At 28.5% G+C, this 17,180-nt stretch overlaps 2 protein-coding genes across 2 annotated transcripts in view; one reads left to right on the forward strand and one right to left on the reverse strand.

The window, feature by feature from the left end:
* Positions 1-5,633: 5,633 nt before the first annotated feature.
* The window catches only part of LOC130673635 (uncharacterized), a 114,669-nt gene continuing 103,122 nt past the window's right edge, over positions 5,634-17,180 (forward strand). Inside the window, exons 1-2 of the mRNA XM_057478735.1 lie at positions 5,634-6,024; positions 6,203-6,465. Of these exons, the coding sequence (XP_057334718.1) occupies positions 6,451-6,465 (15 nt within the window). The 5' untranslated portion in view covers positions 5,634-6,024; positions 6,203-6,450. The remainder of the gene's footprint in view (positions 6,025-6,202; positions 6,466-17,180) is intronic.
* LOC130673639 (uncharacterized) lies at positions 6,457-11,807 on the reverse strand. The gene is made up of 2 exons (XM_057478746.1): positions 11,393-11,807; positions 6,457-8,360 (listed from the first exon to the last, which is right to left on the reverse strand). The coding sequence occupies exons 1-2, from the start codon at positions 11,519-11,521 to the stop codon at positions 7,509-7,511; spliced, it is 981 nt and encodes a 326-aa protein (XP_057334729.1). The 5' UTR covers positions 11,522-11,807; the 3' UTR covers positions 6,457-7,508.

A 17,180-nucleotide genomic window follows, 5' to 3' on the forward strand; every position in this document is an offset into this window, starting at 1 on the left:
GATAATTGAACAATAAGCGTTGCTTTAAATTAAAAATTGTTGACTTATCGTTTGAACTTTATTGCCGACGTTAATTTTTCACAGTAACTCTGTTAAGAATATTTAGAAAGACCCTTCGTCAAGATAAAATAAGACATCCCATTACAAAAGTTCCCTAAGTTCGGGAAAAAATAATTTGAATAATCAAAAAAAATAATTGTATTAATTAGAAAATTAACTTATTGTTTAATTACTAACTATATGGTAACTCAGTTACCACGTGTATAAGTTTTGAGTAACTATATAAAGACTAAGTTGAGCGCAGTCAAGTGAATAATACCCGTAGTTTGAATTTTGAGTTATCAAAGTTAACAAGTATGAATATCATTGATTTGTAAAATTTGAATTTACTTTGCTACTTAGTTACGCACGTCTTATAATTTTTACATAAATTATATCAATTAAAAATTTTTATTTTAAAGAGGTTTTGGAACTTAAAAAAAATTACGATCTAAGAAGACTTACATGAATCTGAGGGGTTAATAATTTAGATCTGTAAATCTACAACAGTAGATCTAAAGTTTGAAATATGTAGATCTCAGAAGATCTCTGATGATTTCGTTAGATCATGAATGATTTTGGATCTATGGTGATCTCAAGAGACCTATGGTGATTTCAAAAGATCTATAGTGATATCAAAAAAATTCTTCTGATCTCTGCAGATCTTCTAAGATTTCACACTTTGTGAAAATCTATTTTTTTACAATTGCTTATATAAAAATATATTTTATAGTAATAAAAATAAAGAATATATTAAAAATATAAAGAATAAAAAGGAACTTGCGTGTTAACTTCCGGGTTTAAATAATCCACCCAAGAAATTTTCCTAGTGACACGCCCAAAGTAGCAGTTTCCGTTTCACAACGGTCTCCTTCTCATCGAGTAAATTCTCGAGCTAAGAATGAAAATCGTACATATACAAAATCAGTGCGTGTGTACACGCGTTTGCATGTAGGTGTGGGTGTATTATAGACGCAAATGTATATACCGCCACCTTAGATGACACATCATATTAGAAATAGCGATGTTGTAAGATGAAAGAGACCGCGAATGTTGTATGACGGTAGTTACTCTTAGCCAAGAGTACATGATACAGCCACTTAACGTCAAATGCACATTGTAAATAAAGTAGCACAAGATATGTTTAATATCGCGAGTAAGAGAGTTAATGCTCGGGAGAGATTCAAAACTTTAACTATACGGCTTTTATTATTATTATTATTATTTGGGTGTTTTATTATATTTCGTTATAATGAAAGGGCTATATGATATATCTATATAATATAAGAATATGATATGAGATGTTGTATCCTGTCTAATTTTTCAATTATATTAAAATATTATAGAATCTATTATAGTACAGAGTATATGTATATATATATATATATATATATATATATATATATATATATATATATATACCGTGGGATTCGGCATATGACCCACAGATTGACACAGAATTATGTTGACGCCGGGTTGGAGATATAGACGTCGGGAAAACATCTGGTTTTGTGTAGTTGACCTTTCATTAAATATTCGGCTTTAAATTTAACAGTTCTCCTTGTCAGGTGTCAAGTGTAAATGTCAATGTCAAATATTAATGATTTATTAAAAACAATCATTTTTTTTAATCCCAAAAAAAATTAATCTTAATATTGGGGAAAAAAAGTTACTCAGTTATGGACATTTTTAAGATGAAAAAAAAGTTATAGGCATATTTGATTTAAAAGAAAAAAAATGTAAGAGACTAGGGCACGATAGAGTAATCGATAATTAAAAAAAAATCATTTTTTCCATGGATAAGTTTTAAAAAATTTACGTGTACTGCATTTCTTAAAGTTATTTCAAGTACTCGGGGCATAATTTAGCAGCTGATAAATTTGATGAAAAAATTTTTTTGATTATTATGAATTTTAGAACTTAATCAAGGGTTTTGTAAACGAGTACCTGGATAATTTAAGAATTCAATAACTTTTCTGCAAAAAATATTTAATTATTGAAAAATAATTTTTGTATTTTTAATGAAAAGTAAAAAAATTGAAAATAAAAATTTCTAGAATATTTATTTTTTATTTTTTAATGAGTTGTATCCTAGCAAAAAAAGTAATTACAGGAAATTTGAAAAATTCAATCAACTATTTTCTATAAATTAATTTCCATGAATAATTTATTAGTTTCATTAATTAAAATTCTTTCCCTGAATAAGTCATGTAATTACAAATTTTATTTGTGTAGATAAGAAAATGTCTGTGTTAAAATTAATATTTAAAAAGTATCTACGAGTGCAACAGGATATTATGAGATGAAAAAAATATAATAAAAGAGATAACTTTGAAATTAAAGAGAAGAGATTTTCCTTTAAATTCTTTTACTTTTTCAATTTGCCATTGGACTCTTAAAAAATCTTAACTTTTTTTTTTCTCTTACATCTTAACTTATACTTTTTTTTTATTTGTTCTTATTCTTATGAAACGAGAAGCAAGCAAATTGCTCTTTGCCCCTCACCACCCCGACGGCAGTTCATACTCAACTTCCATTCCGGATCTAATAGAATCGCCGGTTTCAAAGAGACAAAGGCAATTCAACTAGAAGAGGTGATATTGGGCATGATGGAGGAAATCGATTAAATGCAAATGCGACCTAACACCGGACACAGTCATATTGGCTTTTGAATATTTTTAAAATCGTTTAAAACCTCACGATTATCCTCATGCGCCAAACAATTCTCTACACGCTATCATACATTTCCATATATATTTATATTGTGTTCACTGTACACATTTGGTAAATTCTTACCACCAGTGATCGATCATTTCTAATGACGTGAGAAATCGACAGAAAATGTCTAGACACTTTTCTAATGACACTTTCAAGTTTCTTAAGTTTGAAGTCATTAGATACAGTCCTTCCAAAATTTTGACATGATCCTTCACATGTCACATGTTATTTCTTTCAGTGTTTCTTTTCTCAAATGTCTATGAAATTTTCATCAACATCTTACCCAAACTATATTACCATTTATGTCTTTCATCATACCGACATCTTAAATTTGATACTTATTTTATTTAAAAAACTTGTCGTTTAAATTTAAAAAAGAAAAAGAAAAAAAAAAACATTAAAAAATATTGCGATTCGTTACAGATGAAATAAAAATTTTACGCCTCTTTTCATTCCTCACGGTAGTAGAATTACATTTTTATTTTTTCACTTCCTCAACGGAAATTGAAGGTTTCCGGAAATAGAGAAGTTATCAGCGTAAAAGTGAAATTGTTTTTTTATTTTTTTATAACTTGTCAGAACTATCGTGATTTAAAATTGATCAGATAATTTCTGTCTCTTTGGAAAAATTTTTTCTCAATAAAAGACAAAATTAGTTTCAATTTAAAACTTTATTATACAAGTGATTTCATTTATAAAAATAATTCTTAGTTATTTGCTATGGAAAAAAAAATTGTAATTAAATTATATTTGATAAGTTTTGTTTTTTATCACAAGTTTTTGTAAACATATGTTCTATTTAAACACATTTATAGTAAGTAGGAACATAAATATATTTATAAATATGAGTTTAAAGCTTTATAAAGAATTTCTGACCTACACGAAGAAAAATATTTCCTTAATTCCTTGGCACGAGGTATAATCCTCAGTACGTGATGTCCGGAATCCACTTGGATTAACAAGATAAATGCGTAATGTTAAGAGAGACCTCACACGTGAACGGAAATATCATCAAAGAGTAGTTATTCAGGGGGCGGGGGGTCGATGTTTAGTTTTTGAAACATTCATGACAAATTACTGGACAACTTTAAAATTATTGCAATAATAATATGTATTTCTACTGCCTAATAAATCTATTATTTTTTATTATTTTTCTAAGCTACAGGTTATTTTAACACTCGTTCTGTACTCGAATCCAAGCAAATTTTATTTTGAACTACTGAAAGTACTGACATAGAAAATATCCAAAATATACACGGAAAAAAATTTACTGTTGCTGCAACAGGAGACAGTCATGTTGCAGCAACAGGAAAAAATTCTGTTGCAGCCACAGGATTTTCCTGCAGCTGCAACAAATCGGTCATGTTGCAGCGACGTGATAAAATCCTGTGGCAGCAACAGGATTAATATTGTTGTTGCGACTTAATAGTAAAATGTAGTTACACGCAGTAAAAAATTTTGCGTCATTACGTCAAAAAACTTAGTGTCAAAAATTTTTGTGTTTAATATTTAACACTTTTTTGTGTTGATTTAAAGAATAAATGTTAAATGTGCACATAAAAGTGTTAAATATTTAACACAAAAATTTTTAACACTAAGTTTTTTGACGCAATGACCCAAAATTTTTTACTGTGTAACTACATTTTACTATTAAGTCGCAACAACAGCATTAATCCTGTCGCTGCAACATGACGGATTTGTTGCAGCTGCAGGAAAATCCTGCTGTTGCAACAGGATTTTTTCCGTGTATGAATTTTTTTTCATGGGACTAAATGTTGCCACCATTGCGGCACAACGGGACACCTAAAAAATTTGATAAAAAACAGGAATTTTTTTTTCTTTACAAAAATAAAAACGTTTATTCTGCAGTAAATTTTGTACCAATTGAAAAAGCTGACAGCAGACATTCGATAATTTTGATTTTATCATTTATAAGTCACGTCATTAAGATACATTTTTTAAATTATGCACACCGAGATTTATAAAAATTCTTTATATGCATTTTTAATAATTTTTGTCTCAGTATTTAATTTTTTCATTTAAAAGAAAACAATTTTTCTAATAACTGCTATTTTCAGTGAGTGTGAATATGACTGAAAATTGGCACCTTTTTAAATTTTTGAATAAATCAATAAAATGATTAGAATAAAATGCGTATTTAGATAATTGAAAAATCACCGCGCGCATTATTTTAAATTAATTGATTTATTTATTTATATGAAATTTATAAATTGTCTGATATCTGCTACACTCACTCTAATTATTTTCAGCATCATTAACTAATTTATTGAAAAAATATTGAAGATATTAAGGGTCGGCAGTACTGTCGGAACCGAATTTCCGGATTTTAGATTTTAATTAAATTTAAAAAATTAATAAGACTCGAATGATGGAAACTTTCTTAGGAAGTTCGTCTTATGCATTTTTCCGGAAGCTGAAAACATCTCTATAACGATAATCAATTAATAAATTAATCGAAATCTAAAGTTCGAGAATTTATCGAGTACGGCCCAGCCTTAATATGAAATTCAAAAACCAGTCAGTTGGCGCCATCTCTCGGCAATCTAGCAAAGCATCGTCATTACCAAACTTGTTTTTGTTTTTAAAATAAAAGTATGTCATAGTCGCGGTTCTTAAATTTCAAGTAAAAAAACAAAGTATCTGCGTACACAATTTTTATTTTTATTACTTTAGTTTCAGTGATTTTAAAAAACCGCAGATTTTAAATTTACCACTAAAATAACAACTCGATTAATTATTAAAGTAAATTCTATTTTTCATTTAAATTATAATTGATTTATAAAGTCATATATTATTGAAATATATTTTGATCACAATTAATTTGAATTTACTGGTTAGTCTGAGCGTGAGCGCGCTTGAGCGCACGCAGAATAGTATTTGTTAGCAAACAATTAAATGATCATGATTGGTTACTAGTGAGTTTAAACAATGAAAAGCAATTATTTGGTAATGCAGCAGTGAATCGATAATTTTCTCTATAATTTCATATATTCTGTGTGTTAAGCTGTCAATTTGTCACAGTTTTGACCAGTAGTTCAACAAGTTTGCTTTTGTTGTTTGAGGTTAGACTTTTTTTGCAAGTTTTAAATTTTATTTCATGAGTCAATCAATCCACTAATTGTTTAATTGAATATTAAAATGGCGACTTGTAACATCGCGAGGAAAAATAATTATTTACTAAAAAAAATAAATGATCATAAAAAAATTTTTTATGAAAATTATCAAGATCTCTGCGTTCTGCTTCAGGTACGATTTTGTTATAATTATTTATTTAAAATTAGTGTTTTCTAATAATTTCAAATCATGACATATAATGAGAATATATGAATCTATATATATAATATATAATAATATATGTATATATATAGATTTTTTTTTGTAAATATTTTTAATTCATAAGATTTTTTTTTCTATTATTATTTAGATCGCATTTAGAAAAAAAATCAAAAAGAAAATATTAGATAACTCTTAAATTTAAAATGAAATTAAGAAGGTCAGAGGAAAACTATTGAAGAAAACTTAAAATGGGATTGAAATTGGGACTTGACTCTACGAAAGTTACTAATTTTAAAGAAGATTCGAAATTAACTTGGAGGAATATAAATTTTCAAGAAACTTTTTGTCATCTCAAGATAAATCTATGAATTATTCTAATTTCCGGAAAGATTTATCATGCGGACTACAATGGTAAGTAAAAACAACTAATTATTTAAATTTAACAATTATTTATTCACTTTATAAAAATTAATTACAAATAAACAATACCCGTGTATAAAAAAGTTTGAACGAAATTCGACTGGTCGAGCTTCGAAATTTTAGACAATTTTGTACTTTTCTCAAACATATTAGATAGTAATCCTTAAAATAATACAGAAATAAATAAATTATGGGGTAGAATTTAGACAGAAAAACCAAAAGTTTTATAAGAACATTTCTAGAAAATGTATCAATTTCATACCATTGGTATAAAATTTCTAAATTTTCAATTTTTCAAGTTTTTCTCAGGAAAAAAACAAATTTCAGTCGCAGGAACGGTCGAAATTTTCGATTTTCTCGAACCTTCGTTCTTTTCCTACTCAGTGTGAAAATTCAAAAAAGGTTCAAAATTATGATCCTTAAGTGAGCAAACAATTGAAAATTTTTGGATTTTATTTTCGACTAGTTAATTACAAAAATTAAAAAAACTAAGAATATGCACTTGTAGAAAATTAAAAAAACTATAGGTGCAATTTTTTCAAATATTTTTTTTTTTATAATTCACCGTCTAAAAGAAAATCCAAAAATTATTAGATGTCGGCTAACTTCAGTATCATTCAAAATTTTCATTACTTCGTTCGAATAGAACACAGAATAGAGTCGCAGAAACATTCAAAATTTTCAATTTTTTTAAAGATTTTCTATGAACCTCAAGTTCGTAACGTTTTTCGCGGAACGAAAATTTAAAAACAGAATGAAATGTAAAAAATCTACTTGCTCTAATTCTGAGATGTTTCGCACAGACGCTAATATGTTAATCGAAAACTGCAGCCACCCCAATCACCCCTTAGGCAGTCAAATTAGATAAATTTTTTTCATATTCGTTGCGCGAAAAACGTTACTATGTTCAGGTACATGATTTTGTGGTTATTCTCATTTCTCGTCCGTATGAACGTTTGAATTTCTTGCAAATTTCCAAGTTCGACTATTCGACTTTTAACCTTTTTTTTACTCGGGTAACCTAATTGATATATTCAGAATTTATAAAGTATACCAAGTAATACAATACCGAGATAAAAATTAGGGTGATATTTATAACACGAATTATAACCAGAACTTTTAGGGCATTTGCAATTACCAGCAATGCATACAGTATTATTTATGTTATGGAATAAAATAGGATTATCACGATTTTGCGTATAAATTATTTCCGTTGGTAATCTATTGCCAACACTTTGGACAGATTTTGATGATATTCTTAATGAACTTTTACCATCAGCACAATTACCTTTTATTGTTATATTATCATTGACAACTAAATTAACGCTGGCATTTGAAAATACGCAATTTATAATCTTAGCATTTATACCTTGAATAGGAATATCGCCGGGTTTTTCAAATTCAAATGTCGAATTTATAATTTCGATTGTTTCAAAAAATGCGAAATTCAAATTACCCGCAACATTACGAATTATCGTGTCAATTATTTTTAACGTTTTGCCCTGACCGGAAAAGTTTATTCCAATCATTTGTTTTATCGAAACATTGCGTAGAATAAAATTATCGATATTTATATTCGTAAATTGTTCGTCGAATTGTTCAATTCTTGTGTCTTCAATTACAAATGTTTTTATAGATGATATACTTGTAAAAGTATCATGACTTATTATCGGTATTTTGTTTATATTTCTTAGCTTAAATGTATCCAATTTCTTTGATATTACAAAGGGTTCAAGCATTAAACTTCCGCTTATATTCTGAATTAATATATGACGGATTATTTTAGCGTTTGGTAAACTTGAGAAGTGAAAATTTGCTGATCTGCATGATGTTATTGTTAAATCTGTTAAATTTTCGTAGTTTATGTTGGTTGGAAGATTAAATTCCTGTAACAAAATTTTTTTTTTAATTCTGTTATTCATTTTTTTATTGTTTACTAGTTGATAAAAAATAAATTCGTAAATTCTACTAGAGTACTAGTCGTCCCCTTTCCGGGTAAACCTCGTAACTACTTTTTTTCATAGTTAAAGTTATGAGTAAAAAACATTCTTCGGTACTGCTATTGCGTAAAAAAAGCTTCAAATATTAATAATTACAACAGAATGTTCGAGAGACTTTTGAATTTTGATATTTCTATGAACGCAACAGATGTTTTGACCGATTTCTGAAAAAGTTATAATTTTACAGTTACGAGGTTTACCCAGAAAGGGGACGTATTGACAAAAAATATTTTTCACGGTATTTACCAGCATTGAAATTTAAAGTTTCGGTGCCTTGTACAGTCAGTCGACAGAAGTTAATTTCAGCCCAATAACGTGGAAAATATTAACGAATGCGTAAATTGCGAATGCCTCTAGTTAGCGGACAGAAACAAATTTGTTTCGTCTCTTGGAAAGAATCAAATAATGTTTTTGCCCGCTGACTGAAAGCTTTCGTTACTTCAACTCTGATACTTGTCATTTGTTTTGATAGTGATTTCAGACATTAATTTTATTTACGTAAATGATATTTCGTCCCCTTTCTGGGTAAACCTCGTAACTACTTTTTTTTCATAGTTAAAAGTATGAGTAAAAAACATTCTTTAGTGCTGCTACCCGTATGAAAAAGCAATATATGAGCTTCAGTATAACTCAAAATATATGATAAATTATATGGAATTATAAGAAGCCATATATGGAGCCACATACAAAATTTTACCGAGATATTATATGATTTTATAATTTGCAACATATACATTGGTAATATATTTTTTTTACATGCTAACTTATAAATATTGCTTATAATATTTTATACTATACTTTAAGCTATATGATAAGATATATGATTTAATTATATGACTGACATATAATATTTATACATGTAAATATATAATTATATAAATATATGTTCACATATATTTGTAAAAATGTATGTAAATATATATTTATATAGATATATGTTTATATATATTTGCACAAATATAAAACTAGAGATTTCAAGCTATAAAATGCTTTTTTTTTCATCTCGATACGATTATTTTTCATGAAGTTACGGTCTTGCAAAAATCACTAAAAAATTTCTAAAATTTTTTTGTTCTTTTAATTTTTGGTATGAGTGTATTTTTTAAATTATTTATGTATAATAATATCGAAATTATTATAATATTGAAATTATAAATTAATTTATAAGATGAAACATATATTTTACGTTATAAATTAATATACAAAGCGGACATATAATTTTTGATACAATATCACATGTATATAATTACATATATTATAAATGATATGGATTATTATAATATTAAACGTATAAATTATAATATATGATAAATCATATATTAATCAATATTAATAATTTTGCCGCCATATATGGTCAGTTATTTACCATATATTTTTTTATATATTATCGACAGTATATGGTTTTTTCATACGGGTATTGCGATAAAAAAGGTTCAATTTTTAATATTTATGACAGAGTGTTCGAGAGACTTATGAATTTTAATATTTCCATTAACGCACATGTAACAGAATGGATGTTTTGACCGATTTTTGAAAAAGTTATAATTTTACAGTTACGAGATTTACCCAGAAAGGGAACGATTTCTGACTGTGTTTAAGTTTTATAAAAATTAGAGTAAATAGTAGTAATAGTCTAATAACGCGGAAAAATATTAACGAATGCATAAATTGCGAGTGATTTCAGTTAGCGGACAATAAAAAATTTGTTTCTTTCCTTGGAAAAAATTTAATAATGTTTCTGCCCGCTGAAAGCCACTTTTACTCTTGATTTCCGCTTTGATAACAGTTTAATCAATTAAATAAAATCATTATTGTAATTTTTTATTGAAATTTGAATTTAAATATTTATTAATTTATGAAAGACAAGTATCTCCATACTATAGTTTAAATATTAATGATAATAATAGTAATTACATCTCTTCTCTCCACTAACTCATTAAAAATTTAGGCGGATAATCAAAAAGGTCATAGTCGGTCATGAATTGCTGATAAAAATATAAGTATCGATATAAAAAATTTTGAATACTGACCAAAATAGAATACAGATACATTGAAAAATTTATTAATTCAATAACAATATTTAAAAAGTTGAATTTTTTTGTCTTTCTAATTCGGAAAAAAATTTTTTTAATATACTATTAATCATGTCAAGTCATTTTGGTGTTTTATGTAAAATTAACGAATAGGGGAGAGGAAGGCAGAGTGGGCCCCTTAAGGAAAATAATTATAATATCATTAATTTTTTTGACGCGTTTACTTCTTTTTAGACCCTTAATACTTATTTTCACTTCATTATGCTGCGTCCATTAAAATTGAAAAATCGAAAATTAGGGGCGAAGTGGGCCCTCCAAAAAATTTCGGATTTGATATTTTTTATTCTTTACACGTGTGATATTTGTAAATAACTATAAAAAAATTGTATTTTAATAATATATGTCATTTTAAATCTGCTGCGATATAACTTTAAAACATAATTTTATTGTCTTTAACTTTCTTAATAAATTATATTTAATGAACAGTTTCGGTGGTCTATTTTAGCCCTCATTATATAAGAAATTTCGATAAGCTTATCATCCGTCCGAATTTATTGGCGTATAGAAAATTTTGAGGAACCCACTTTGCCCCCATATTTTTTGAAGTTTTGAAAATTTTAAGGGGCCTACTTTACCCCCTCCTCCTCTAAGTGTAGGGAAATAAAACATAATTGTTTTTTTTTTTTTCCTACACTTAGACCTTAAAACGAAATTGCAAAAGAATTTTCATTACAATGTAAACTTATAAGTTTAATTTACTCATAATAGTTAAAAATTTTAAAAAAGAATTTTGAGCATTTACTCCACAAGTTTACTAAATAATCTAAACATTTACGAATTAATTTTTTTTTTTCAATTACTTATTTTTCATAAATAATTATTTACCTCATTTCCGGCACATTGACATCTAATAAATTCTTCATTTTCTTGCACACATGATTCACTAATTCTTTTACTTTTTACCAAACACAAACAAATTGAAATAATTACACTAAAAATTTTCATATTATTCATTTCTTAGTTTAAAAAAAAATGATTCGATCAGCAAGCGACGTATTAAGTAACAGTTATGTCTTCATCATAAAAAATAACTATATAAAAAATTATTTTTTTCACTATCTCGAGTCAACTTTGTGTGATAACGTCCGTTGTATAATAAATTTTTTATTAAAATGGAAAAAAAATAATGATATTTATTATAATATGACTTATTCCTGCTGATAAACTGTATAATCACTGTCGGTTACCATACGACAATATTTGTGGCTCGTGGTTTTAAATAAATATTTGTGTCGGTTAGTCGAGATCGTCGTAGAGTAAAAAAAAAATTATGATTGACAGTTTTTTTATACTGTTGTTTATAATGATTGACGTGAATGGCGGCAGGATTCTATTGAATGAATTAAAAAATATAAATACTAAGTATTATAAACTCACTCTAGATGTTTATTATACCATTTAATTCTTATGTTAATGTTAAGTAAATGATATAGGGACACAGTAATATTGCGCCGGAAAAAAATTTTGTAGAACCGGAACTTGATATACTAAAGACTTATTTTATTTGTATACATATATATTCTTCATATTATTAAATTGAAATCGTATTCTTTGTCGCTAAATTATCACAAGTGACATTTCCACCATAAGAACAATTCATTAACTTGATTAAATAAAAAAATTAAAAAGTTTGGTAAATCCAAAAGTGCACGACTCTTAGTGCTCATTTGCAAAAAAAAAAAATACAGAAAAATGTACGATAAAAGTTTCAAGGACATTTTTTTTTTTCTTTCTATTACACTAGAAATTCGAATTTCGCTCCGAAAAATAGTCAGATGTATTTTTTCGCACAGGCGCGGCTGGTGTGACGAAAGTGTATGTAAAAAACATATATAGATATAATAAATTAGTTAAGTTCTTTTTATTAATTATAATTAAGCGGGACCGAATTTGATGGCCATTTATGACACACTTCTTCTTCGGCCCTAAAATAATCTTTTAAACAAAAAAGTGATCCAAATAATGGCTTTTTTCTCAAGTTTTTGTGTTTACGCGTTACGGAAACATTTTCTACTGTTTGACGGGAATTTTTTTGGAGTTTACTCCTTAAGAATCCATTTTCATATAAGGAGCCCGGTATGGAAAAAATACGAGGTGTAAAATCTACTCAACGAATGACCTCGTTACGACTTTCACTTTTCGGGGGTGAGTGTATATAGGGTATCCTACAGGGCACCGTACGAATGCAGTGTATGTATACAATATACCTATATATGTATATTAGGGTGATCCAAAAAATAACAAACTTTTTTTTTTTCTTCCAAACAGGTTCAAAAGTTTCATTTAGATAAAAAAAGACGCGTGTGAAAATTAGAGCTCTTAATATTAACATTAAGAGGTTCCTCATCGCACTTTTCTATTTTCCATAAGAATAACATGGGAAAAATTTTTTTTACGTCTTCTGATTTTTATAAGTAGCTAACGATGCGTCATAGGAATAATTGGCAGGCATATTTTTGTAGGGAATTGAATGCTCTACAAAAAAAGATTCTTATCATTTTTTGAGGAATCTATTTGTTCAAAAGTTATTTGAGGTTGAAGACGAATTCATATTAAATTTTGAGATTTTCTACTTTTCCGGCGAAACTATCAGACTTATTACAATATATCATCAGACCTTTTTTGTAGACAATTTTAATTCCTAAAAGTTATTTCGAATAAAGTTTTTTCGAATTCCGCATTGTTTTCTAGTTATTTTTATTTTAATGTCATGCTCATAAAAAAATAGTCTTCTGATCCATTTTAAGAGCTTGACATTAAAATAAAAATAACTAGAAAGCAATGCGGAATTCGAAAAAACTTTATTAGAAATTACTTTTAGGGAATAAAATTGTCTACAAAAAAGGTCTGATGATATTTTGTAATAAGTCTGATAGTTTCGCCGGAAAAGTAGAAAATCTCAAAATTTAATATGAATTCGTCTTCAACCTCAAATAACTTTTGAACAAATAGATTCCTCAAAAAATGATAAGAATCTTTTTTTGTAGAGCATTCAATTCCCTACAAAAATATGCCTGCCAATTATTCCTATGACGCATCGTTAGCTACTTATAAAAATCAGAAGACGTAAAAAAAATTTTTCCCATGTTATTCTTATGGAAAATAGAAAAGTGCGATGAGGAACCTCTTAATGTTAATATTAAGAGCTCTAATTTTCACACGCGTCTTTTTTTATCTAAATGAAACTTTTGAACCTGTTTGGAAGAAAAAAAAAAAGTTTGTTATTTTTTGGATCACCCTAATGTATATAGGTATATAATATATACTCTACAGCGTCTTTAAATGATAAATATATATATGGCACATTAATAGGTGTACCAGAAAAATCTCTACCTTACGACAGCTGAACCATAATCAGGCCTACCACAAGTAACTGTACCACACAACAACTATACCAGTTTTGAACACTACCCGCGAAAATCTCAACCAATCAACAATTCTACCACTTAAGAGCTCTCTCACGTTACAACTCTACCAGATTACAACCCTCCCAGTAACGAACTCAACCATATACATCTCTACCATGAACATCTCTACCACAATACAGGTCACCCATAAAAATGCCTACCATTAGCATTTCTACCATTTACAAGTCTACCATAAATAACTCAACCACATTTCAACTATACCAGCATAAATCTCTGCCAAGAAAATACACTACCAAAAAACATCTCTACCATTTTTTAAGCCTACCCGATAAAAACACTACCACATAGGAACACTATCAAAAAAGTAACTCTGTCCTTATCATATGCTATGTGTGTGACAAAGACAGAGCACTGAGTGCTGGGTCTATATTTTCTCTGGGATTTCTATGGGATTTCTCTGGGATTTCCAGAGAATTTAACTAGCGATAATTCTATATTCTTTCACATTACCGATTGCTGGGTCTATATTTTCTCTGGTATTTCTATGGGATTTCCAGAGAATTTAACTAGCGATAATTCTATATTTTTTTACATTACTAAGTGCTGGGTCTATATTTTCTCTGGGATTTCTATGGGATTTCTCTGGGATTTCCAGAGAATTTAACTAGCGATAATTCTATATTTTTTTCACATTACCGAGTGCTGGGTCTATATTTTCTCTGGGATTTCTCCGGGATTTCCAGAGAATTTAACTAGCGATAGTTCTATTTTTTTTCACATTACTGAGTGCTGGGTCTATATTTTCTCTGGGATTTCTCTGGGATTTCCAGAAAATTCAACTGGCGATAATTCTATTTTTTTTCACATTACCGAGTGCTGGGTCTATATTTGGTTAAACGCTTAAAATTAGCAAAAGCTGATTTTCAATGTCAAATTAAAATTATAAATATTGGAGCTATAATTCGCGGAGTCGAAAATTTTTTTACTAAAATTTTCTCTTCTTTCAGAAACTTTTTTAATATTTGAGCTATCACTTATACTTTTTGAGATTCTGTCAAAAAGCTGGACGGCTAATTTTTTTAACGGTTTTTTGTTCATAACAATTGTAATTTTATTTTTCCAAAAAAAATCCAAAAACCGTCTTTTTCTAGACGCCATTCCGGATCGTTTAAGCTATCAACTATATTTTTAGGAGACCTGTGCCTATTTTTCGCAGGAAGTCAACTTCTCGACTAGACTAAAATAGAATAAAAATACATTATTTAGGTATCTTCATTGATTCGTTTATTCACCATTTGATATGATATTAACCTTTTTCTAAGACTAGTAAGCCTTTCTTTCTGTGCCTATTTAGACAGTCAATCTGTAGAAGTAAACTCCAATCGTGCGTCGGAGCTGACACACACACTTTTTTTTTTCACATTTTGATGTTTTTTTAGTTATTAAATACATCAAATTGGTCTTTATAAGTAATGAAATTAATCCTTATTAAATTCTCTATCCGATGATGTGTAACTTGGTCAAGCTCCGTGGACTAACAAGAGTAGAACAGTAAAAACAGTAGTGAAAAAGAGGCAAACTAAATTTTTCGATCGTAAAGCACACTCTAATGCTTCGCATTAAGAGTCGTGCAATAATAAGAATACGCAGAAACAAAATTAGTTCGCCAAAAAAAAAAAAATTTGTCTATCGGTAGACCCTGCGGGCCAGCCCTAAAACTTCCCGCTGTTTTCGAGCTCCTTGATCTCTAAAACATTGTTGTGAATACATTTTCGAGCTCGAAGATACCTTTGTTTCCCATTTTTATGAGCTTTTCAAGCTCAACAGGGTTACGTTTTATGTTGAAGTTTAAAAATTTAGAATCTAAAATAATAAATGAATGAGCATTTTTCATATTTGTTCACAATTATGTTCAATAATTAGCTCAAAAATAAGTATTTACGTGATACGTTGTATCTATATCGTGTAAGTATATCCTGATACGAGCGAACATGATGATTTTTATGCAATCACTTCCAATGACTTATATAAAGAAGAACATATTAGTTTTGAGTAATTTTGTTCTGTAATTATGATGTTATTCAATGAAAAAAGCAGATATTGATTTAAAATTTATTATTCCGTTGACGATATCTCTCGAACGAATTATCTGATTGGGACCTTCTTGGCAGCAATCGAATGATTTTATCGAGTTCTGGAGCTGATTGGATTTTTTAATTGATCGATTCGATAGTTTCCGAAATATTCACGAAAAACGAAAAAAATCTATTTTTTTTCATTCTTTCGTCGACGATATCTCTCAAACAGATTAGCCGATTAAGACGGTTGAGGTGGCAATCGGCGCGTTTTATTGAGGTCTAGAGCTGATAAAATTTTGGGAACGATTGGTTTAGTCGTTTCGACGATATTTGCAAAAAATCGTTTTCTACTGTTTCTTTCGTCGACGATATCTTTTGAACGGATTATCTGATTGAGACGTTCTTGGTGGCAATCGAAAGCTTTCATCGAGTTCTAGAGCTGATTAGATTTTGGAATTGATCGATCTAACAGTTTTCACAATATCCAAAAAAAACGAAAACAAAAATTTTTTTTTTCGTATTTCTTAAATATCTCAGTTTATTTGACTAAATGGTCTAAAATTTTTTTGAAAATCTAAGTTCAGAAGAGATCTTTCGAATGCCGCAAGAATCATCTAAATCGGTTCATTCATCAAAAAGATATGAGAGGTTTACATCCACACACACACACACACACACACACACACACACATACATACATGCATACATTCAGACATCGCTCTGAAAATGTCAGAATAGCATCCTAGCATCTTCAAATGTCGACATATGATGAAAACCCGGTTTTTGAAAATCGGGGTGAAACCAATAACTTCCCGAATTTTTTGAAAATCGTCAATTTTCTCAGCGGGAAGTTAAAAAAATGAATTTACTTGATCACGTATTATCTATCGTCATATGTAGGAAAGCGTGTGGTCACATCGGTCAGGGGGTCACTCCGGTCACCATTCTACACGCAGAGAATTTTGGGGTATTTTTTACGTAAAAACTTATAGAAAAATTACTATGTCATAGTAACATGAGGACAGTATGGAATTATTATACAAATTACCGATAACGTAGAAATTTTAAAAATACATCGAGCAGAATTTACAAGGTGCATTGTAATTTTAACAAAGCAACAGATTAAGAAATTTAAATTTCTTGGATACAATTTAATCTGTTGCTTTT

Source organism: Microplitis mediator, chromosome 8, assembly GCF_029852145.1.
Source record: "Microplitis mediator isolate UGA2020A chromosome 8, iyMicMedi2.1, whole genome shotgun sequence".
Classification (NCBI taxonomy): Eukaryota; Metazoa; Arthropoda; class Insecta; order Hymenoptera; family Braconidae; genus Microplitis; species Microplitis mediator.

Coding starts and splice junctions, on each gene's coding strand:
- LOC130673639 (XM_057478746.1), bottom strand. CDS start 11,521: ATGAATAATATGAAAATTTTTAGTGTAATTATTTCAATTTGTTTGTGT. Junction 8,361..11,392: donor GTCAATGTGCCGGAAATGAG/GTAAATAATTAT, acceptor ATTTTGTTACAG/GAATTTAATCTTCCAACCAA.